The 25,112-nt window shown below is 40.0% G+C and overlaps 2 protein-coding genes across 5 annotated transcripts in view; both read left to right on the plus strand.

The window, feature by feature from the left end:
• The window catches only part of LOC129775165 (WD repeat-containing protein 7), a 34,735-nt gene extending 16,748 nt beyond the window's left edge, over positions 1–17,987 (plus strand). For all 4 annotated transcript variants that reach the window (XM_055779538.1, XM_055779539.1, XM_055779540.1 and 1 more), the window contains 3 exons: positions 37–1,416; positions 1,481–1,607; positions 16,831–17,987. In XM_055779538.1, the coding sequence (XP_055635513.1) occupies positions 37–1,416; positions 1,481–1,607; positions 16,831–17,174 (1,851 nt within the window). In that variant the 3' untranslated portion in view covers positions 17,175–17,987. The remainder of the gene's footprint in view (positions 1–36; positions 1,417–1,480; positions 1,608–16,830) is intronic.
• Positions 17,988–20,742: 2,755 nt separating this feature from the next.
• LOC129777773 (uncharacterized) overlaps positions 20,743–25,112 on the plus strand; it is a 33,434-nt gene continuing 29,064 nt past the window's right edge. Inside the window, exon 1 of the mRNA XM_055784253.1 lies at positions 20,743–21,064. The gene's annotated coding sequence lies outside the window, so the exon portion shown is untranslated. The remainder of the gene's footprint in view (positions 21,065–25,112) is intronic.

Below are 25,112 nucleotides of genomic sequence, written 5' to 3' on the forward strand. Positions count from 1 at the left end.
TTTGACATCTGCCACACCGCCTAATATGTGCTTTAGATTCCAGTTTCTTTCGGTGTGTTATCAAAGGGTGGCTATATGTCGCTTCTGCTTCCCACTTGGCAAAACAACATCGACGTGAAGATAACTCCTGAGAAAATGAAGTCAGTCGAGTTACTGAGACAAGAACATTTAACAAGTATGTTCACCGCGCGGTTCCACTGGGAGCTTAGTACAACACTTACTTCGAACCATCTGCTCGCTTTGATATCAATGTCGAACACATTGATGTCAATGAATATGGCTACATTCATCCCAGAACAAGAACGTAATCGAAAAATGCACAGGCAGTCCACACGTGCTTCATGGACAAATGACGAAGAGCAGGAGGAGCTTTATACTCAACAACAAGCTCAAATTAAACAGGGATGGAGTCTCCTGTCTACTCACCATTGCTTTCTACTACCTGAGAAAATTGATGCATTGGACATAAACACGTTTAAACGGCCACAAGTTGAAATGATGGCTCGTCGCTGGCAGCATCACTGTTTGGAAATTCGAGAAGCCGCTCAACAACTATTGCTCGGAGAACTGGGTCGCATGGGCAAAAAGGGAAGAAAACAATTGGTAGAGAGTTGGGCTCAATATCTTCCTATGTATACGCATACGGAACCAATAGCTCAACAAGCGCAAACTGTCAATCAATCTAACACAGGTTCTCCTGTTTCGTCCCCTGGGGGACAAACAATTGAAACACAAGAAGAAGATTCGGAAGAGGAAGAGGAAGTTGTTCGAAAACCTTCTAGCTTGGCTGAGCTTAAGCGAAAACAAACAACGGCTGTCGTGCTACTTGGGGTGATCGGTGCTGAATTCGGCCAAGATATCTCGTCATCAGATGGCAAAAGGAACAACGAAAACCGTCGTAAGAGTTCTGTCGTGGAAGGTTTCGGAATTGGCAATAATAATCTCGCTCGTTCTACCTCGATGGCGTTAACACATTTACTACTCGCTCCGGCCACACCGAAGCTCCCACCTTACACTCCTCTGCGGAGAGCTGCTATTGATTTGATTGGACGTGGTTTCACAGTTTGGGAACCATATATTGATGTCAGTAAAGTCCTGCTTGGTTTGTTGGAAATGTGCTGCGATTCAAACCGACTCATTCCAAGTCTGAATTATAAACTACCGCTGACACCGCAGGCCGATGCTTGTCGAACGGCACGGCATGCGTTAAGGCTCATCGCAACTGCTCGACCTGCTGCATTTATCACTACGATGGCGCGTGAGGTAGCCCGATACAATACAATGCAACAGAATGCGCAGGCAATCAGTGTCCCTATCACGCAGTCCGTTCTACATCGGGCCAAACGGGAAATTTTACAATGTGTCGAGATGTTGATAGATAAGATGCAAACAGAGATTGCAAGCTTGCTCGTTGAGGTGCGGAAATAGTTTGAACATATGACCGAAGTAACTAAACAATTTATTTTCTTAAATTTCACAGGTTATGGATATTACCCTGCACTGCGTCGATGGTGGCGATCTTAAAAACAAGGGACTCGCTGAGGTCAGTCCATCGATGTGTAAATTCAATCAAGTATCACATTGCAGTGCTTCACGGCGTATAGCAGGTAATATTAATCATTGCATTCGTTTGGTTTTTACTAGAAACCCAAATGTTTAGGAAATTTGTCATACATAAAATGTCAGCAGAATGTGAAAGACCTATAGGGAATTCGTTTTTGAAACTGGGTTAGTTCCAAACTGACTCTGTATTAAAAAAACGATTTGTTTATATTTGCGATGACAAATGGACAGTGTCGACGTCTGGTGGCTATATTAGTGCTTGGGAGGCAAATTATTCTCTATCAGATCAGAAGGACTAGATTTCTACTTCATGAGAAAGATTTCTACTTCATGTTGTTTGATTACCTAACACATGTAATCCTGCCACTCACTTAACCATTTGTCGATACATTTCCTGTTTGTTCCACAAATAATTCCCATTATAATATAAAATCACCATCAGACACAGTTTTCGTTTAATGTTTTTGCAATTTCGAAAAAAAAATCTTTTTTTTTCATCACTTAGAATACATATTCGATGCGTAAAAGTAAATTTTCATTCATAATTTTCATTTTAAAAGCAAGTTTACTCCACCTCCACCAACCACCACCTCTACTCCACCAAATCTATAATTATTTTCGCCTCCCAATGAAAGCATACGAAGCTTAATACAGTCTACGCGAATATACTCCTCAAAATCAGAATCTGAATTGGATTACGATTCCAATAATACAAAAGCAAAAGCAGCAGGTTTTCCATTTTTATAGTCTTTATTTTTAGATTTTTAGACTTTAAAACTAACTGGCAACGCAAATGGAACGAAGATGAATTTGGCCGGTGACTCCACTCAATTATCCATAGGATTAGCCTCAAACCATGGTTCAAAAGTCTGGACATTAGTCGGGACTTTATTCGCATCTTCTCCCGACTCATGTCCAATCATTGTTCTTTAGATTCGCTACTTTTTCGTTTCAATCTTGCCGACAGCAATCTCTGCGTTTGTGGCCGTGGTTACCACCAGATCGAACATGTTGTTTGGTCGTGCGAGTTGTATCTCGTATCTTGTTCTTGATTTAAATATAGATGCGGTATTTCTACTAGCGCGAAATTGTTAACAATTGTTAATAAACTTTGTGAAACAGTTAAGTAAGCTATTTCTTGAACAAGAGTTTTTGTGTGACGCATATTACTCAATTTCTTAGCACTCATTTCGCAATGTTCATTAAGCGACTTTCCCCTAGATTTGGATCGAAATTGGCGGAAAAAAGGATTATCAACATGTTCGGATTAACATCAAAGTTATAGAGGCTCGAGTTCACGTTCGAATGCTTCCTTGTATTTTCCATGAATTGGCCAACTGATGGATTTTCTCCGTTTCCGATCAATTTGCTTATAAACATATGTTAATTCTCCGCAGAGCATTCAGGTACCCGGAAATCATAACTGAGGGTTGGTTGTTGTTTCTGGTTGAATATATCCTGAATTTCAACATAGTCAACCGCTTTTTTGGTGAAACTAACCACCGATTAAGGATATCTGCACACGAATGCTCATTATAGTTTATTTCTTCACGAGATCAGCATTCCAGGGCGAAAAACACAAAGCCTACATGGAAACATACTTCTTCTAATCTGGCTATACAATCGCAATGTGCAGTTTGCGCTGTTCCTGTAGAACTTTTTGAATAATCAATCTGCTTCCATTGATATGAATCATATCCATAAAAGAAATTTCAAATTTTCTCCGTGTATATGGCTTTGACGCTAAAAGTAAATATTTCTATGTATGTTCGCATGTTATTAATATAGAGTAGAGTAATAATTATTTAAACAAATCTCAATATTGTCGATCCATATAAATCCTGCAGCGATCTCTTTTGCCTGCCCAACAGATTACTAATACATATGCAAGCTGCAAGCGCCCTCTTAGAGCTTTGTTTAAATAATTATTTTGGCGAAATTGTTACAAAAATTACGTGCTACTCTATAATAATATCATGCGAACATATGTTTTTTTACATAGAAATATTTACTTTTAGCGCCAAAGCTATATAGGCGGAGAAAATTTAAAATTTCTGTTATGGCTATGATCCAGATCAATGGAAGCAGATTGATTATTCAAAAATTTTCACAAAAACAGCGCAAACTGCACATTGCGATTGTATAGCCGGATTAGGTGAAGTGTGTTCCCATTTAGGCTTTGTGCTTTTCGAGCTGGGATGTTGATCTCGTAAAGAAGTAAACCACAGGGTGTGGCAGCATAATTTCCTTTTTTTCAAAACTCAATAAAAACTATTGTATGCATCGGAAAATATTTATTTATTTTTTATAATGTAGGTACATGTCTAAAGTTTTTATTTACATTGTTTTGAAGATCAAATCTGTTAGGTGACGTCCCCCATTCTCCATACATTGCGTAAACCGATTTCTGGCGTTTGTCATGACTCTTGTTAGCATAGCAGATATTATGTTGGCAATTTCTTCCTGGATGTTGGTCTTCAAATCTTGTAGGGTTCTTGGACGGTTCACATAAACACGGGATTTCAAAAAACCCCATAGGAAAAAATCACTAGGGGACAGATCGGGAGAGCGTGTCGGCCATTCCAAAGCGCCTCTAATTGAGATAAGGCGCTCTGGAAAGTGTTCCCTCAAAACAGCCATCGATGCTCTTGAAGTGTGTGCTGTTGCATCGCAGTTGCAGTAGCGCATGTTTTGTTTGTTAACCGACCCACACAAATGAAAATAGGCTTCATCGCAATAACCGAACATCCGATTGAATAGTAAACCTCAACGGCAAAGGCACGCTCCTCACTATTCCAAAGCATGATGGCGACTGAACCGTGTCGGGACAAAACTTTACAGTATCCCCTCTTGAACGAGACCACTAGCGCTCCGCTATGACATCAACCGCATTTTAAAAAATGAAGTTATGCTGCCGCACCCTGTATAATGAACATTCGTGTGCAGATATCCTTAATCGGTGGTTAGTTCTGCAAAAAAAGCAGTTCATTATGTTGTAGTTAAGGACATATTCAGTCAGAAATACAGTAAACATTCACTAACTGGGCGAAAAGGGAAGACCAGTTATCGACATTCGCGTTTTAACTGGTCCGGCATGTTAAACGTCAAACAAAATCGAGGGGAACTTCAATGAATTAGTTAATTCGCGTTGTTCATGTAATTGGATAAACAAAAGGATTCCAATTGAAGTTTCGCATTGAGTGCGACAACAGGTATGAAATATAATTTGAGAAAACTATTTTTCTGTAGTTTCATCAACGTTTTTGTTATGCGAAAATAATGTCAATTTTCATAACATTTCAAATTACATTCGAATGCCCCTCACAGCAAATCTTCCATTTGAATATGGCGTCGATTGTTTACGAAATTCTGCTTTTTAACTGGTCCAAGGACCAGTTAACGTTCGCCCAGTTAAACAGCAGACCAGCAGAACCAACTCTCAGATATGACTACCGGGTACCTGAATGCTCTGCGGAGAAGTTAAAAACGTTCATAAGAAAATTGTTCGGAAACGGAGAAAATCCATCGATTAGCCAATTCATGGAAAATACAAGGGAGCATTCGAACGTGAGCTTGAGTATCTGTGACTTTGATCTAGGTCCCAACATGTTGATTAGAATGCCAATTAAAATGGCCATCTCGAATTTTCAAAGCAAACTTAATTAAAAATGTTGATTCCCACGAAAAACTACCCTATGCAAAATATCAGGTCAATCGGACTTGATTTACTAGTGTCGCACAGCGGTCAAAGTTTGTTCATGAAATAGCTTGTTTCAGCTGTTTCACAAAGTTCATGTTAGTTTTATAAAATATTTCGTGCTAGTAGAAAGGCCACAATTATATTTAAATCATCTACAAGAACGCCGATTGATAATGAATCCGCTTCTGCTGCATAGAAACTACGAATGTAAACAAACGATTTGTGCCCTACACATGCTCTGCATGTATGTGTGGCAAGAGCCCTATTGAGTGTGATGTGTAAGTGTGAATGAGAAGTGTGTGTGTGTTAGTGTGTTAGTTACAATCTCTTTATATCCTACTTTTTTCCCAATGAAAATGTGTCACCCTTCTAATCTCGAGTCGACCGCGAGTAATCGGTTTCCTATTTTATGACCCATCGAATTAGGGAAACATGTTAATATATTCTGGTAAAAATATAGTCAGGAGTTTGGCTCCTTTAAACCTATGTAACTGAGCCTGTAAAAATAAACGGATTATTTAAAAAAATACTATAGCTGTATTGGTGAACCCGAGTGCGAACCCGTGAAACATCTCAATGCGAACCCAACAGCTTTCGGGTTGAACCTAGTGCAAAACTAGATTGAAGCTGAGTGAATAAATATAGCATGAATAGCTTGTATTTAGTCTTAGACGCATTGATCCATAGCCCAATCGGCCCTGCTTCGTGTTTCAGTCGGGTATACAAGTCGGCTACCGCCGCATGTATTCTTCCGATTATCTCCACGTCGTCGGCGAAGCAGATAAACTGACTAGACTTGTTGAAAATCGTGCCCCGTATGTTGAAGCCCGCTCTCCGCATAACACCTTCCAGCGCCACGTTGGAAAGCAGACAGGAGAGTCCAACGCCTTGTCGAAGTCCTCTGTGAGTCTCAAATGATTCCGACAGCTCACCTGAGATCCGCACACCGTTCATCGTTGCCTGAATCAGTCTTGTCATCTTTCGGGGAAAGCCGTGTTCGTCCATGATCCTCCATAGCTGTCGTCGGTCGATTGTATCATATGCGGCCTTGAAGTCAACGAAGATGTGGTGTGTAGGAACCTGGTACTCGCAGCGCTTTTGGAGGATCTGCCGCAGTGTAAAAGCCTGGTTCGTCGGCGAGCAACCGGGCATGAATCCGGCCTGATAACTTCCCACAAATCTACTTACTATTGGCGATAGACGGCGGAAGAGGATCTGAGACAGTATTTTGTAGACACCATTCAGGATTGTAATGGCACGATAGTTCCCACAATCCAGCTTATCGCCTTTTTTTATAGATGGGACAGATTACCCCGTCCTTCCACTCCTCCGGTAGCTGTTCTGTGTCCCAGATCCTGACTATCAACCGATGCCTACACTCTACAACTTTTCCCGGAACTCCCTTGAAGAGCTCCGCTACGAGCCATCCTTACCAGCTGCTTTGTGGTTCTTGGGCTGATTAATGGCCTCATTAACTTCACCCATCGTCGGTGGTGGTACGTCGTCGTTGTTCACTGCACCGGTGTAGTCCTCCTCAACGCCGTCTTGGTCTCCGGTCTGCGCGTTGTTCAGGTGTTCATCGTAGTGCTGCCTCCACCTTCGTCAAGATGCCTCCTTCCTTGTTTCTGCACATTTCGGCCCGCGACACAAAGCCTTTGTGCGAGGCGTTTCCGCGACTCTCGAGAACGATAAAGCAGCTCCATCCCCTCACACTTTTTCTCTTCCAGGTGGCGCTTTTTTCCCGAAAGATATGTGTTTGCTGCCTTCGCTTCAGTCTGTATCGTTCCACGTTTTGTCGAGTCGCTCGTTGCAGCATGGCTACGCGTGCTTCATCCATCTCGTTCAGGAGCGCTCGGCACTCGTCGTCAAACCATTCGTTCCGTTGTCCTCGTTGTTCATACCCGATAACGGTCGCTGCAGTGCTGCTAATTGCTGCTTTCAATGTGTTCCAGCATTCATCGAGGGGAGTAGCATCCAGTTCGTCTACCCCCGGTAACGCAGCCTCAAGACGCTGCGAGTATGTTGCAGCAACGTTCGGCTCCTGTAGTCGTCGTAGGCGGTACCGTGGTGAGCGCTGGTGTCTTACGTTATTGACGACTGACAGTTTAGAACGCAGTTTGACCATCACCAGGTAGTGGTCTGAATCGATGTTAGCGCCACGATAGGTTCTGATGTGCCGACCGTCGATCGAAACGTGGTCAATTTGTGCTTCCGTTTGCTGTGGTGATCTCCAGGTGTAACAGTATTGGAGGCTATGCTGGAAGAATGTGCTACGTATGGCCATGTTCTTGGAAGCAGCGAAGTCGATAAGTCTTAGGCCGTTTTCGTTATTTCGCTGATGGGCGCTGAACCTACCAATTACCGGTCTGAACTTTTCCTCTTGGCCGACCTGAGCGTTCAAATCACCGATGACGATTTTGATGTCGTGTTTTGGGCAACGATAGTATTCACGCTCTAGCTGCGCGTAGAATTCTTCTTTATCGTCATCGGTGTTAGCTAAATAGGGGCTATGGTCGTTGATAATGCTAATATTGAAGAAGTGGCCGAGCATTCTAAATCGGCACATTCTTTCATTGATCGGCCACCAGCCAATCACCCATCTACCCCATCACGATGAAATCTGTACCTAGCTCGTGTGTGTTGCCGCAGCTCTAGTAGATGGTATACCCACCTTGGAACGATCGCACCATCGAACCTTTTCAGCACACCTCCTGTAGCGCTACGATGTTGAAATTACGGGCTCTCAATATTTCCGAAAGAATTCGGTTAACTCGCAAGAAAATTGGGAGACTTGCAGTTCCATGTTCCGAGTTTCCAATCTTTAGTCCGTGTTCTTTGCGTGGGTCTAGTCCGATTGACTTGTCTCGAAATTCTTTGTGAATTTTCCTGTGCGTTTTATTTTTACGGATGGCCTGCACCAACCCACTGTCTCGCCGGAGGACCGTCGTGCACAGCTCTTTTTAGAGTTCCCGTTGGCAAGAAGACAGTGATCAGCCGGCCCTGACATGGGGATCAGATGCTGTTTTGAGGCGCATCTCCATGGTGAACAGACGCTCGGATGGGCCCCCTTCCCTGTCAGCATACTACCAAGATCCCACCGGGGTTGGTTACCCGATCTTCACTATGGTTACTCGTACTCCAGCCGGCACCACGGGGAGGTAGGGATAGGAGTTACTGGACAGGAAGCTAAGGACCACGAATGGGGTCTATTTTATGCCTGCAGATACGCGAAGTACCGGTGGTACGCTTAGTCCAGTCATTTACCAACCCTACAACCTGCTACAAATACTACATTTATTGTATATTGTACATATCAACATTCGCAAAACTTTAATATCTCGCGTGTTTGATGACGCTTATCTCTCTAAATTTAGGTTGCATAATATCATTCAATAAAACCATCGAGCAATTTTAAGATGAAATCTTATGATCTTAAAATTGCATTTATCGTGTCGTTGCAGTGCCGATTTCGAATATGGTCGGTATTAAGTCAGTGGGGACCAAGCCGCAAAATTGAAAATTCCGAGTTATTGGTTACATTTGGTTAAGCATTATGTAAGCTACATACCACATTTATCAGATTTGGAAAATCACGCACACAGAAGGAATAACGGATCGAAATTATTATGACTGATCAACGAAAATCCCTCATATAGTATGCAGTCCGAGCGGACCATGTACCATTTACCATGGCGAAATGGCTCTATATCATGTGCAGATTGAATGGACCATGTATGAATTATTTGTATATCGAATTTAAAAAAATTCAAGCGCCGAATTCAAACCAACAAAACATTTTCTTGAAGCTAATAGGTACCTTGTCGAAATGTGCTTCAACCCGTTAGTGTAAAATGTGCGCATTCGAAGTATATTAAAAAATAAACTCTAGATCAACATGTCAAAAGGGTCTATCTTCTTTGATCGATTCTCTTCACCGACTTTCTCTTTCGATAACCACGGCCTTTCAGACACTTTTTGCTCCGGTTTATCATGTAATTTGACAAATGAGATCCCCTTTCACACTCCTTATCGACGAACACATCAGGAAATCCTGTTACTGTTGAGTTATTAATGAAAGAGAATGTAGATGAAGAGAATCGATCAAAGAAGATAGACCCTTTTGACATGTTGATCTAGAACTTGGTCCACTCCGACTGAACGGATCAGTGACAAATGCTGGTCTTCAGTGCGAATGATCGCAAAATGTACTATTTCAGAGTGCGATTTAGGCTGTAGCGATGACAATCAATTCAAATTTGACGATTCTATTGACGAATACTGTCTAAGATGATTGAAAAAGGGAAGTTTATGCTTAACATGTTTGCCGTGCAATCATATACATGCCAACAGTAGATGGCAGCGACTATTATGCTGAACGCAAACAAATGTTTATGCAGTTCCAAACTCACAATCCTTCTCGCTATAATTTGCATAGCAGAATGGCACACTTTGACTCACAACTGTTAATTGAGGGGCTTAGAATGAAAGGGGTGTAAGTGATTTGATCGATTTCTCTACATCGACTTTCTCTTTTGGTCATAACTTAGCTGCAAATACATTCCCAGCTGTATTTGAGTTAGGCATAGTGAGCACGTTAGAAACAGGGTATCGAAGCGAAGAAAATGCGAACGAACCGTCAATTCTTTTAGGCATTCAATTTTTGTCCACCAATCCTACACAAATTCGTTTTCTGAAACTGTCTTCCCTTCCGGAGCAATTGTACATTTATGGTACGGAATTCGTTCTTCAGATCTTCTAAATTTCCTTCGTAGAACCCCGGAAATGCTCTTAATACAACGCTTGAATACAGAGAGCAGGACTACAACAGAAGCATGCATTAAGCAAAATTATGTTCTTCACTTCAAGTTTCACAGATACGTCTTATATTGTTTTCATTCATACCAAGAGTTGCATCTCTAGTGAGTTCAAGTAATAACACTGAGCAAAAAAAAGTAAGAAATATCACACACGGAAAACCAATCGGTACTGTATGACGAAAATTTGTAATCTGAAAATTAAAAAAAAACTGTACCTTTCCAGATAAAACTGTACGTGTTGCAACACTGATCCTTACCATGTTTGGGATACTATTATATATTAACCCATGTCGTACCAAGTGGTGGAGAAATCGAACAACTTTGATAATTTTTCATGGCTTTGGAAAGCAAATATATTTTTTTAATAAATCGTTTATTTTTACAGGCTCAGTTACATAAGTTTAAAGGAGTCAAACTCCTATTTGTTTTGTTACAAGTATATATAAACATTTTTCATTAATTCTAATGTTAATAAAGTAGAGCACCGATTACTCGCGGTTTGCTCGAGTTTAGAAGGGTGACATATTTTCTTCAGGAAAAGGAAGGGATATAAGGATATGATGACAATGTTCAAACTCACATTCACACTCGCATTCATCACACTCAAATCTTAAGCCTATCTTATATCTAATATGTATTTACATTTTACCCTATTCTATTGTTAGTAAGAAGAAATTTGATTTGAGCAAACATATTGTCGGTGTTCGGTCAGACCGGAATAAGTATCATAATAATGATTTCGAGTAAATCGATAGTTCGAAGCTGTGTAGTTGTAGTAGCTTCCAATTATTCTCCCCGATTATTTTTCTACAGCTCTTAGTTACTCTTTGGCAAGGTCGTATAATGCTATTATGACAAAAAAGAACTTCTTTAAGGTTAATCAAGAGGGTTTCACGACTGGCTATGTGTACTTGGTCCACTCTGACTGAACAAAAACATATTATTCAGAGACTTGGTCCACTATGAATGAACTATGCTATGATGAAATCATATAATTTTTTTAATGAAAATTCACCCACCAAACCTATGAAACAAAACAAACACGTCTTATGGCTTGAAACAGTATTGGTATGTATTTTCAATTACAATTCTTGATTCACTAAACATATGTTTCAACTACAAACTGGTTAGCAAGATTTTGAAAAAGAGTAACTGCATTCAATGAAAGACTTCGGTTGGATTTGAAATCCACCATGAAAAGTTTGGTAATTACAATTTTTCACTCTAAGGCACTTCGTCCACTATGTCTGAACACGATATAATAAAATATTCGTTCAAATTTTCTATAACTATGAATTGTCTGATATGCATATACATTGGGTTTCAAAACGAGTTAATTTCCGGTGTTAACTGGAGGCCAAAGGGAAGAATCTTCTGATGCGGAGGAATCCAATATTCGCTCTCTAACCGCTATGTTCATTATCACATTATTAGTTTTTGCTGTTCAGTCAAAATAATTTTTTACCAAACACGTAAACTTTTCTACCGTATTACAGTAATCATCCGGTAACTGAACCAGAAAGAAAGCCCAGTTATCGACATTCGCTTTTAAACTGGACCGGCATGTAAAATGTCAAATAAAATCGAGTGGTATTCAATGAATTGTTTAATTCGCATTGATCGTGACATTGGATGAACCAAATGTTTCCACAGGAAGTTTTGCATGGAATGTTACAACAGGTAGGGGAACTGGGGGTAAGACCGGCCCCATAAGAGAAAGTATTGTTTTATGACATCTGAGGGCACATATTCAGCCATTCCATGCCAAACCGATACAGTGGTTCTCAGATTTTCGTGGAAAGTGGTAATTTTTCTTTTGGTCCAAAAAATCAATTTTTCCCTTTTTTCCAAAACTGACTTTTTTCAAAATTTATGACTTTTGAAGTACTGGCTCGAATACGATGAGTTGGTCTTCTTTGACCAACACTTGTGTACAAATTGGATTCTAGTTGCATAGACGTAGTATAGTGGCTTAGGAATATTGAACGAAAACTGAAAACATGTTAACTTTGAAAAATCATAACTTATAAATGAAAAAAGACACCTCTCTAATATTCGGATATGTTATGTGTCAGCTTTCAAGAAAAAAAAACATAAAAAATGTCGTGCACTTGGTCTTGAAACCGTATAACCCCTATGAAAAACAATTACAACCAATAGTTACGAAAACAAAATTCTATTTTTTTCTCAAGTGTAATATTTTTCTAAACAAGAATTGCTCATTAGTTTTAATTTGATATGTCGAACATCTGAATCGGCCCTGTAGTTATAAATTTAATAATTGTGGTGGAAAAAAGGGGAAAAATGATTTTTCGTACCATCGGTTTATTTTGAAAAATCATAGATGAAGATGAAGAAAAAAATGTAAAAAATCTCAGATTTCATGGAAAAATATTTTTAAAAAATATTGCGCCCTTAGTCCCGAGACTATGTAAACCATAAAAAACAAATACATCCAATAATTATGAAAAAGACTAAACATGTATGAAACGTCGAGATCTGGTGTTATCTCGAAAAAAAATTTTTAACCGAAAATCGATTTTTTTGGGATTTAGCCAAAGTGGCCAAAAAATCAAAACTTTGATTGCTTTGAGGTACCCCTAATTCATGTCCGATTGAGCTGAAATTTTGCACAGGTCATATTTTAGGGCCAATAAACAGAATGTTCAACCGAAAATCGACCGGTTCTTTAAATTCGTTAGTTATTTTGTTTCCATAACTTCATTGCCTTTCAGGCAAAGTCCCAAAAGGTCGATTTTCGGTCAAACTTTTTTTTTTCGAGATAACACCAGATCTTGACCTTTTATGCATTTTAAGTCATTTGGCATCCAAAAAAAATTCGATTTTCCAAATTTCCTTCATTCCCCCTCGGAAGATTTTCGAGAATCAAAAAACAAGAGGTGGGTTATATCTGTGATATTACCGCAAGGTAGAAGTAGGACTACCGTTGGCTTGGTAATCATTTATTTGAAATTGCATCTGAATCAATTCTTAATTAATGAATAAAGGAATATTTTGAAAGATTGCTGAAAGTTTTTCTTTTTAGTGTGGATGAGTATAAGTATGGAATTGTTATTAACATAAAATTCAACTCTTTCGAACTTGTTGGTGGTCCCGAAACGAACCGATGAAATTTGAGTGGTCTTGTAAAAGCAACTGAAGATGTTTGATATGTGATTCGTGAGAATAACACGAGATTTTTCATGATCACTCCATGCGCAGAATAGAAACTGAGGGCCCCATTTCACTTAGAAAGTGAAAGAAAGTCTATATAACCTTGTGACAATTTTTCATGACTGTTCCATGCAAAAGCAGAACAGAAACTGATGCGAGTAAAAGTACTCACGCCTTGCCTGTGTCCGCTGTGGTTTCCCAAACACTAATGCAAGCGAGCAAAAGAAATCACAGCTTGCATGTATTCGCTATGATGGTTTCTCCAAGTGCTTAGATTTTGCGTCCGTGTTCGGGAACACATTGCGATCACCAATCATCAATGAGCTAGATTGTTATGACTTCAATAGCTTGCTTTCAAAGCAATTTTTGAGCTATTGAAACGATTTTTTGGACCAATAAGTGACAATCAAATAACTCGTTGACATTATATCTTTCGAATGAAGTGATTATTTTACCACTCCATTCAGCCGGTTAAGAGGTATTAACGTGCAAAATCTTGCAGTTCAGCGTCACTCTCTCGCTTTCGAAACTTTGAACTTACACCCAGGTACAGAAATGAAAGAGGTAGTTCTACGTTAAAATCAAGCCTTGAGGCACCCCTAAATCATGTCAGATTGAGTTGAAACTTTGCAAAGGTCATTTTTTGGGCCAATAAACAAAATATACATGGTCCGTTTTTTATATTCGATGATGAAATTTTTCCATACATACATTGCCACCTTATAACACACCTGTTCCGGTATCTATAATATCTTTACACTTCTGGAGAAGAATGAGAACATTGAACGGAAACCTGGTTTCGGTTGTCCGACGGTGCACGCGATCGTAAACTGCAGCTGAAGCTGAAGAAGAAGACGGAGGGGAAGGTGGTTACATCGTTCCGGGCTTTGGGCCGAGAGGTTGGAGCAACTGGTCGGACAGTGGAAAAATACCAAGCGGAGATGGACATCATGATGCGGAAACGTAAGTCAAGACCGAACGTGTCGGTACAACAAGCTGTAACCCAGAAACAAAGGCTGAAAGTGGTGGAGAATGAAATTTTACGGCGAAGCGGAGCATCGCGGTCATCATGGACGACGAGACGTATTAAACGGTGGATGGTAACGACTGGCTTTTTTATGTCCCTCACCGAGATGGTAAGTTCCGACATGAAGTACATCTCCCACACCAAGTTCCCAACGATGATGCTTCTGTGGCTAACCGTTAGCGAAAAGGGGATGTCAAAGTCGCTCTTCTTCCGTTCGGGAGTGAACGGGGAGATTTGCAGCACAGTGCTTGCCGGAAGTTGCCTCCTTCATCCAAAGATATCATCCGAACGAAGATGTGGTTTTTTGGCCGGACCTGGTCGCTGGAGGAGATGCACCACTTGGAGATAAATTTTGTGCCGAAGTCCGTCAATCCTCCGAACGTTCCCCATCTGCGTCCCATCGAAAATTTCAGGACAAATCTGAATTCGAGGGATAACTCCATCAACTTCATTCCGCAAACGGAGGAGGAATTAATAAATAAAGCAGCAATGGTGAAAGTTCTGGTCTATTGCCTGAAGGCCGCCCGACAGGGTTTCGAAATATGTTTGTAGCGTGGTCAATATAGTTATGTTTTGTTGGAAATTTGTCCCATTAAATTGTCTTCTATCATTTTTTTTATCGTCAGACGAAAATTGTCCAGTGAACTTTTGATGGGATTAGTCTGGGCATAACCTCGTGATTCATAGTGAGCGTTGAGGACGAACATTCTAACTCAATGCGGGGAGAAAGGTACTGAATTCGCTCGAGTTTATTAGCTGTGTTCTTGCAGTTGATTGGACCATACAACATCACTGTGAAAAAAGTTCTTTGGTACAACTTTATAAGATCTTGTGGATGGGCTCTCTAATAGGTGCCGTCAATTGTAATATGGGCTCTCGAGTACATTTGGAGTCGAGCTAGACACCCAGATACTCAAATGACATAGAATGAGTAATCGTTTAGCCAAAAGTTGAAGCTTTGATTGTGCTGATATATGTTTTGTAGAAAAAGTTATCATTTCTGTTTTCTCCATTCCATCATCTAAAAGTCTTAGGGTGCAATTTTTTGCAAGAGAATTGACAATGTCGCTTACGCCGAAGTTGTCCAAAAAAACCCAAAAAATGAGCCCTAAGTAAGACCTATCCGGCTTACTACCGAATAGAAAAATTCAAATGTTTCTCACAAATCAAAGTATATAACATATTATTGAATGGATGTGGTAGACCTCGTGGGTGTAATTTGTCTAACACCTCTATCCTCTATCGAGACTGAATCAACCGATGTTTAAGAAGAGTGAATTCTTTTTTTTGTTGTATATTAACTTTCAGTCTTTTGGCTGGTTCGTCATTCGTACCACGGATTTACTGAGATCCGAACGAAAATTGTCGGGAGTGAGGATTGAACCCGTCACCTTTAGCGTGAGAATTAAGGATGTCGACCACTACGCCAGGTCGCCTATACATACTGAAGTCATTTGCCTTTTTTCGGGTGTGAGTCATTTCAACCTCAGAAGATAGCAACGAAAGAAACTTCTTCGTCCTTTTTGCACTTAGAGTTACTCCTTTTTAATTGTATTTTCCGGCTCTGAATAAACACTTTCAGCCCACATCCTCCATGATGTGCTTTCCATTCAGCTAGTATCAAGAGCGCTTGCACAATATCAGTGCCGGTCTCAACTCCCAAATATATTTATTTTGTTAAACTAGAATGTATTTAGTCACATTTTATAACACATCCGAAATCAAAGCCATATATTTTTAAATATTCTCGGAATAAATCGCCCCAGAAAACAACTACAACAGGAACAACCGCTCAGAAAAAGTGTAAGGTGACAAGTGGGCTAGAAATATTGTGGCGCGGGAAAAACATCATGGGTACAAGACGATCTATGATACCGTGCGCGAGTATACGAGTTATGATTTTGTGCACTCAATGTCCAAACCAAAATATCTATAATTGTGGAAATTTCTTCAGATCGTGGTGCAATAGTTTTGAATTTCAATGAATGACATATTTCAAACAAAAATTAATCGGGCAAACGTAATACACCAGGCAAACGTATGCCATCCGACACTCGCTAAAGCTCGTTCGAACCATGCTAATAGATCGTATCCTGTGTTGCAAACTAACCGGGCAATCAGTAGAACACAGGTTTTTGAGGACTTACTACGCCTTTCTGAGGCATTCAATCTTGCATTGTGTGACAATTAAACCACCAATTAAAGGGGGTTTGTAGAACTAACTTTTTCCGAAATTTTGATAGTCAATGTAGGTATTCTCGAGGACTCAAAATCTGCCAAAAAGTCAATTTTGATAAAATTGGCGTTTATGGGGTTCTCAAATAAACGATTCAAATATTCTCAAAATCAAATTGATTGAATTTTCAAGTTCTATCATTCAATAATATCTAAAAGTTGGATGTATAAAAAGCAATGGTTGAATGATTTTCATTAGTTATTCAATACACGTTCATATTTTATTGGTAGTCTTAAAACAACTCAAAAGTTTAATGTTAAATCGATCAAGTATCTCGTGAAAATATTACAATGATTTTTTACACTTATTACAGTGGGTGCTAGTAATGGCCATCTGGCCATCTATGAGCTGCGTCAGAATAAATGCCAGATGATACCGGCCCACACAAAGCCGGTAACAGCGCTAGCGTTCAGTCCAGATGGGAAGTTTTTGGTGAGTTACTCCTGCGCCGAAAACCGATTGTCGTTCTGGCAAACGAGCACCGGAATGTTTGGGTTGGGACAATCCCAGACTCGTTGCATCAAAGGCTACTCAACGGCACCGATTCCAGATGTCGCTAGACTAAATCCAATGCGGTTGGCAAAACTGATTTGGATTAACAACAGAACAGTGACGCTAATGTTGGCCGATGGCTCGGAAACGCGGTTCAATGTGTAGGTAAAATAAAAAATTACATAATTCAAACAGCTAAATGCATTAGCGTTGCCATTACATATGTGTGTGTGTATTATGAACGTTGTATATTGCAATAAAATACCAAATTTTATTATTTATCATATTAAGAAGTTACAGTTATTCGATCAGCAGATTCATGTTTTTCCCTCTTAATTTGTGACTGTGATTTGATGTGTAATCCAATTAAGAAAAACGAGCGGAAGGCAGAAACCATCAGGGTCAGTTTTTGAGCCATTAGTTTTTTGCGTTCATTCATTATTCCTTTTCACCAATCCCATCCCCAGAAATAGCAAGATGGGAATGTAGAAGCAGGGTAAAAACTAGAAAATCGAAGCGAAAACATACACAGAGTTTCTTCAATTTCTTTCTTGTGTGATTCTCATCCAGGCAGCTTATATAATTGGAAAAAAAGATTGTCTGTAGCTATGTTCTTCCTCTTTACTACTTCCGCATATGGTAGCGCGGATCAGAGACTATTTCGCAAACCACATAAAATGGTTTAATAATTGGATAGGATGTGGACGATTAATGATTGACCCACATCTGGATGATCAAGGTAAACTGTTACTATGAATATGAATTGATTAGCTATAGGTGCGATGACCTGAATTATAAATGAATGTTGTTAGTTGGAAACGGTTCTTGGGAACCTTATAAAGAATCCTGTGTTGGCTGAAATGCTTATTCTATTCCATTATCTACACACTAAAAAAGTAGCTTCATAAAAGCATTACAACAATACAATGTAACGTGTTATTGTTAGTTTATTGAATATATTGTTGAATATCAAATAAATGTATCTGTTCTGCAAAAAAAAATAATAGTATAAGCTTACTACAATATCACATCCTGTTGATTACGTTTGAAACCTATCTCATGTATCTCATGTATCATGAATGAATCAAGAGAGTGAGCACAAAACAAAATAGAGCAATTCTAAATGAAATCGTCCTAAAATGCAGATTTTAAAAACGGTTCCCGGAATAAATCGCTGCAGAAAACGACTGCAACAGAAACAACCACTTAGAAAAAGTGTAGTAGGCTAGAAATATTGTGGCGCCGTATCGTATTTCAAAACAAACATCAACCGGGCAAACGTAATGCCCCGGGTAAATGCACGCCGTCCGACGCTCGTGGCTTGGGCCGCCTCGATTCCTTATCCTCGTGAAATGGGGACTTCGTCCCCATTACATTGACCTCAGAATAAATTTCGAAAATCGAAAACGATAGAATGAATTTATAATAGAAATGTGATGCATTTATACACATGATGCTTTTCCCGCGCCACAATATTTCTAGCCTACTTTACTTTTTTTTCTATTGCAGTTGTTTACCGCGGCGCTTTATACCGGTCACGGTTTTTTTTATGAATTTTTAAAATTGATTTTTGTATGATAACAATCAATTTAAGCCACAAATTATGAATCCTGATGTGATTTCAAACAAAAAAGCTTATTATAAATCTCCTTCTAAATGCAGCCATTCTCGAGATATTTTAAAAAATATTTCTAATTTATTGTCTTTTTTATGATAAATACCCCCTTTTAATATGATTGACGTGTTATACCGTCATGTTCATGAAATTTAATGAATTTGCTTATAATTCTCAACAACTTTTCCAAATACATCGTTAATATTAGGCTGTCAAAAAAGTCCTGCGGTATTTCCGCGAGGTGTCGTTGTAAGCGCGTAGTTCTAGTTGTATTCATTGTATTGAGTCAAACTATAGCTTGTTGAAAAGGTATTTTTGCGCGCTATAATATAGTCCTTGACAGTGTTTTGTTTGGGTAAGTCGTTCATGAGTTATAGTGTCGCAAATATGGAGCAAAATATAGGGAAAATCCGACATATTTTACAGTACTACTATGACAAAGGCAAAAATGCATCTCAAGCACAGTTTCCATTTCCACCGCACATCGATGGTTTCAACGTTTTCGTTCTGGTGTAGAGGTCGTCGAAGATGCGCCACGCTCCGGAAGGCCTGTCGTCGAAAATTGCGACAAAATCGCTGAATTAGCCGAGAAAGACCGGCATAGTAGCAGTCGTAGCATCGGCCAAGAGCTGGGGATAAGTCATCAAACCGTTATTAACCATTTGAAGAAGCTTGGATCCACAAAGAAGCTCGATGTATGGGTGCCACACACGTTGACGCAAAAAAACATCTTTGACCGTATCGACGCATGTGAATCGCTGCTGAATCGCAACAAAATCGACCCGTTTCTGAAGCGGATGGTGACTGGCGATGAAAAGTGGGTCACTCACGACAACGTGAAGCACAAACGGTCCTGGTCGAAGCCCGCTGAAGCGGCTCAGACGGTGGCCAAGCCCTCATTAACGGCCAGGAAGGTTGTGCTGTGTGTTTGGTGGGATTTTCAAGGAATAATCTATAATATAATAATAATCTGCTTCCCTATGGCCAAACGCTCAATTCGGACCTGTATTGCCAACAACTGGACCGCTTGAAGGTAGCACTCATGAAGAAGAGGCCATCTTTGATAAACAGAGGCCGCATTGTCTTCCATCAGGACAACGCCAGGCCACACACTTCTTTGGTGACGCGCCAGAAGCTCCGGAAGCTCGGAAGGGAGGTTCTTTTGCATCCGCCGTATAGTCCGGACCTTGCACCAAGTGACTATCACCTGTTTTTGTCCATGGCGACCGAGCTAGGTAGTCAGAAGTTAGCCTCAAAAGAGGCCTGTGAAAATTGGCTATCCGAGTTTTTTGCCAATAAGGAAGCGAGCTTCTATAACAGGGGTATTATGAAGTTGGCATCTCGTTGGGAACAAGTCATCGAACAAAACGGCGCATATTTGACTTAAAACAAATGATTGTAACTAATTTTATGAACAAATGAAAATTCAAAAAAAAATACCGCAGGACTTTTTTGACAGCCTAATATATGTTTAGAGTTACGTTGAAAACCGTTTGAAGACAAAACGTAGCGATATTAAAAAAAATCTTAACCATTAAGGACCGCACGTTTTGGGGCAAACTTGTACGCTTAATTTTTTCGAATTCCACGAATGAGATCGTTTCCCTCGGTGTGGATGAGACGAAGGCGAGCCATCGGTAGGCCTTGTTAGATTCTTGGCAGACCAAGGATTTAACGATCAAGTGTAGAAAACACGGGTTATTTCGTGATCCATCCGTAATAGACGAAACTCGAAACACGAGAAAACTCGTGAGCGGCCCGCAATTTGTTAATACAAACTTTTAACATATTATTCGTGTTGCACAATCAAAATACGACAGTTTTCAAAGTAGAATTGAAATCCCAACAACACTGTTGGCATTTATATGTAGACATTAGTAATCTTCGATGACCAAATATGGCTCAAATTGAACATCCCTGTTTATAACCGTTATACTGTCCAGCACACACACCCACACCCAAAATTAGGCAGATCAGTTGTGAATACAGAGGATTTAATTGCGTTCAGTAGAACGACAGACAGCATCCAGAAATATACGTGCGTGAAGATCGAATTTCATCGAATATACAATTTTCAAATTTGAGAGCGTAGTTTTGAAAATCCCAAAAAAGGAAACCCTACCGTTGAGACAGTGTTTATTCTCGATACGCGATTCAGCCTCGAACCTCTGAAAGCGAACATTTTGGTGCCGTGACCAGGATTTATGGCTGAATCCAGAGGTCATTACCCTATGAACAACGAAGGTTGAAGAGGTCATTATCCTATGGACAACGATTGGTGAAGGGGTCATTATCCTATTTCAAAGCCGCAGCCATACAGTACTGAGGCCAATTATTGTTGGATAATAGAAGCTTGGATGAACAAATGCCATAAATTGAAGACATTTCTTTGATGCAAAATATTTGAGTTAATACAAGGTCTAATTATTACAGGCCACAGGTGAGTGGCTTTCCTACAACTTACCACAAATTTAGCGGTGCTACTTGGATCTTTTTTGTTTTTTTTTTGCTGCTTTTACGAGATTTGGCGATCACCACAAAATTATATTCAACTGACAACTATTGACAAGGAATATTCACGACTTGATTACACTTCTGGATAAAACCGATTGCTACCACACACGAGAAATAGTTACATTTTACATTGATTATACAAGGCTTGTTACAAACAGGCCTCAGATGAGTGCCTGTCCAAATAATTCTACTGTATCAATTTGTGCTACCTGGTACTTTTATGTTTATTTTATGATCATCGACGATTCGGGATTATTACTGCATCTACTGGCTGTGAGAGAGGACTATAATTTAGCTGGACTCAATAACGATTCGCATATTCGGGAAGGACTATTTCCATACTACTTTTCAAGACCTATTTTGGACAGGCCTCAGGTGAGCACCTGTCCAATACTACAATTTTAATTTGCGGTACTTCCTGGTTCCTTTTGTCTCTTTTCGGTTATTTTGGAACAACTGCATTGCTGGTCTGGTAGTGGTGTTAATGATGGCTGAACGAAAAGTTAACGACAAAATTAAAAGGAGGGAACGTATATTCGCATCTCTAAAACGACACGAGCAGTTTTTGGAGGGATATGATCCGAATTCACAGAGCGGACAAATCGAGATGAGGATTGAAAAACTTGATAAAAAATTCGAAGAATTCGAAAAAGTTCAGGAAGAGATAGCGATGTTGGATGAAAAAGGTGATGTTGAGGAGGACAGTTATTCTGCTGGAGTGGATTTTGAAAATCATTATTATGAGCTACGAGCAGCACTATCAGCAAAGATATCTCTACCGGTTCAGACTACCGCAAATCTTGACAACACGATTGCCAGAAATACCAGCGCTTTGGGTATTCATACCGGGGTGCGTCTACCTCAGATTACACTACCGGAGGTCGACGGTGACTATCGAGTGTGGCTTTCGTTTAATACGATATTCGTTTTCATGATACACGAATCGACAGAACTCTGCGACGTACAAAAATTTCACTACCTGAAAACAGCACTGAAAGGGGAGGCGGCAAAGCTTATAGAATCTCTCACGATCACGAATGAAAACTACTCAATTGCTTGGGAAACAGTAACGAAGCGATACTCAAACGAATATCTTCTCAAAAAGCGAATATCCAAGACTGAAGGAGGAATCGGCTGCAGCAATTCACTGATTGGTAGACGAATTCGAACAGAGAATGAAGATACTAAAGCAGTTGGGTGAAAAAACTGAGCATTGGGGAGCACTTATTGTACATTGGGTTTGTTCCAAGTTGGACGGTCATACTCTACAACTTTGGGAAGACCACGCGGCTTCTATAAAAGAACCTGGTTTCTCATCATTAATGGATTTTCTAGGGAAAAGGACTCGAATATTGGACGCCATATCATCAAATTGTACCGAAAGCAAAAATCATCCCACAAGATCGAACATAAAACGTACCAATACTGTTTCATATAGTGCTACAAATGCTGTGAATGATGTACCAGCATGTCAATGTTGCGGCGATGCTCATTATACTTCACGTTGTACTAAATTCCAGACGATTCCAGAATCTATCTGAAAGACTGAATATAGTAAACAACAAGCGCTTGTGTAGTAATTACTTTCGATCAGGGCATTGGGCTCGAGACTGCAACTCTAAATTTAATTGTAGAACGTGTGGAAAAAGGCACAATACGTTGATTCATCCCGGATATAAACTGGGGCACAGCGATAGCATGAATTCTACAGTAAATAAAAGCAACGATATACGAGGCATGGCAACGAATTTGGCAACTGGAGGTACAGGAAGTACATTTGCTGATCAAACGGAAGCAATGGATGAATCGACAGTTAGTTCATTTAGTATTGGGACCAAATCTGGACCATCGAACATTTTTCTTTCAACGGTGGTATTGATTGTGCAGGATAGAGATGGTAACAAACATTTGGCAAGAGCATTGCTCGATAATGGATCTCAGGTGAATATTATGAGCGAAAGGATGTGTCAGATGCTGAAGTTGAAACGACGTGCGATAAATGTTCCAATTTATGGAATTGACCAGGTTGAATCCCGAGCAAGACATGCAGTTAACGCTACAATAGGTTCTCGAGTGACAGATTACACAATGGGAATGGATTTTTTAATATTGCCACGGGTTACTTCTGAGTTGCCTTCAGTTACCGTGCCAATTAATCACTGGAGAATTCCTGAACAATTGAAGCTAGCTGATCCTGACTTTAACACATGCAAACGGGTCGGCTTGATAATTGATGCGGAATACTTCTATGATTTTTTGAATGAAAACGGACTAAAACGGATTAATATGGGATCAGGACTTCCCACTTTGGTTGAAACAAAACTTGGTTGGATCGTAACGGGTAAAACGAGTATTCAAAATAGGACATCTGTTCACTGTCATGCCGCGACAACTCCGGATAATCTAGAGAGTCTGATGGAAAAATTTTGGAAAACAGAGAGCTATGATGATCAACCGCCTCGGTCTAACAGGAACAAGACTGCGAAGAATCTTTTGTTAAAACTCACTCGCGTGCTGACGATGGTCGCTACATAGTAAGACTACCCAAACATGTTCATTTCGGAAATATGCTGGGTGAATAAAAAATAATGGCATTGGAAAGGTTCAGAAAACTGGAAAGACGCTTGCAACGGGACATATCATTAAAAAAGGAATACCATGCATTCATGGCTGAATATATTAGGCTTGGTCACATGAAAAAAGTTACAGAAGAAGATTTACAATCAGAAGCTAGGGGATCCACGGATAAAAAAACATATTATTTGCCTCACCACCCCGTCATTAAAAATTCAAGCACTACAACTAAGTTACGGGTCGTATTTGATGGATCGGCTTCCACCGATAGCGGATACTCTACACGATGAATATACGCATCTGCAAAGAATTTTTTGGCGGTTTTCCGAGTCAGATCCAATAGGTACATACGAATTGCTCACGGTGACTTATGGCTTGACTCCTTCATCGTTCCTCGCCACAAGAACACTGAAGCAACTGGCATACGATGAACGGTCTAGACATCCCGAGGCAAGCGTGGTTCTTGAAAATGACCTTTATATAGATGACCTGATTAGCGGAGCTTCGAGCATTAATGAGGCAATATTTCTGCGAAAAGAATTACAAGATTTGGCTGAGGAAGGAGGTTTTTCACTCCGAAAGTGGATTTCAAATTGTCCAAAAGTTTTGGAGGGATTGCCAATGGAAAAATTGGGTAAAGGATTGGAAATAAGCTTCGATTTAGTTTCCACGGAACAAGTAAAGACACTTGGTGTTACATGGGATCCAAGATCTGATCAGTTGAGTTTTGTCTTCGATATAGTCAATAACGTGAAGGATTGGACAAGGCGAAGTATCCTCTCTACCATCGCGAAACTGTTTGATCCTCTCGGTTTAATTTCTCCGGTAATTGTGAAGGGAAAAATCATAATGCAGAAACTATCTTTACTGCAATCTGGCTGGGATGATGCTGTTCCCTCTTAATTGGATAATGAATGGAAAGAATTTGTCAGCAACTTGAATCTGCTATCAGAAGTGCAAATAGACCGAATCGCCTTTAGTCTGGAATGGACAGGAATACAGTTTCACTGTTTTGCGGATGCATCTGAGTTAGCGTATGGAGCGTGCGCTCTTACTATGTAAGAGCGACCGATACAGTCGGCAATGTGCGCATCGAGCTACTTTCGTCAAAATCTCGTGTTGCACCATTAAAAAGATTAACACTCCCTCGCCTAGAGCTTTGTGCTGCAGATACAGCTGCCCACTTATATTCAAAAGTTGTAAACTCATTGAAAATGAATGAATATCAATCGTTTTTCTGGTCCGACTCAACAATTGTTTTGCACTGGCTGAAGGCACCTCCTAACACTTGGCAAACCTTCATTGCGAATCGTGTTTCTAGGATACAAACGCTCACTTATGGTCATAGTTGGCAACATATAGCAGGGAACCAAAACCCTGCTGACTTAGTGTCTCGTGGA

Source organism: Toxorhynchites rutilus, chromosome 3, assembly GCF_029784135.1.
Source record: "Toxorhynchites rutilus septentrionalis strain SRP chromosome 3, ASM2978413v1, whole genome shotgun sequence".
Lineage (NCBI taxonomy): Eukaryota > Metazoa > Arthropoda > Insecta > Diptera > Culicidae > Toxorhynchites > Toxorhynchites rutilus.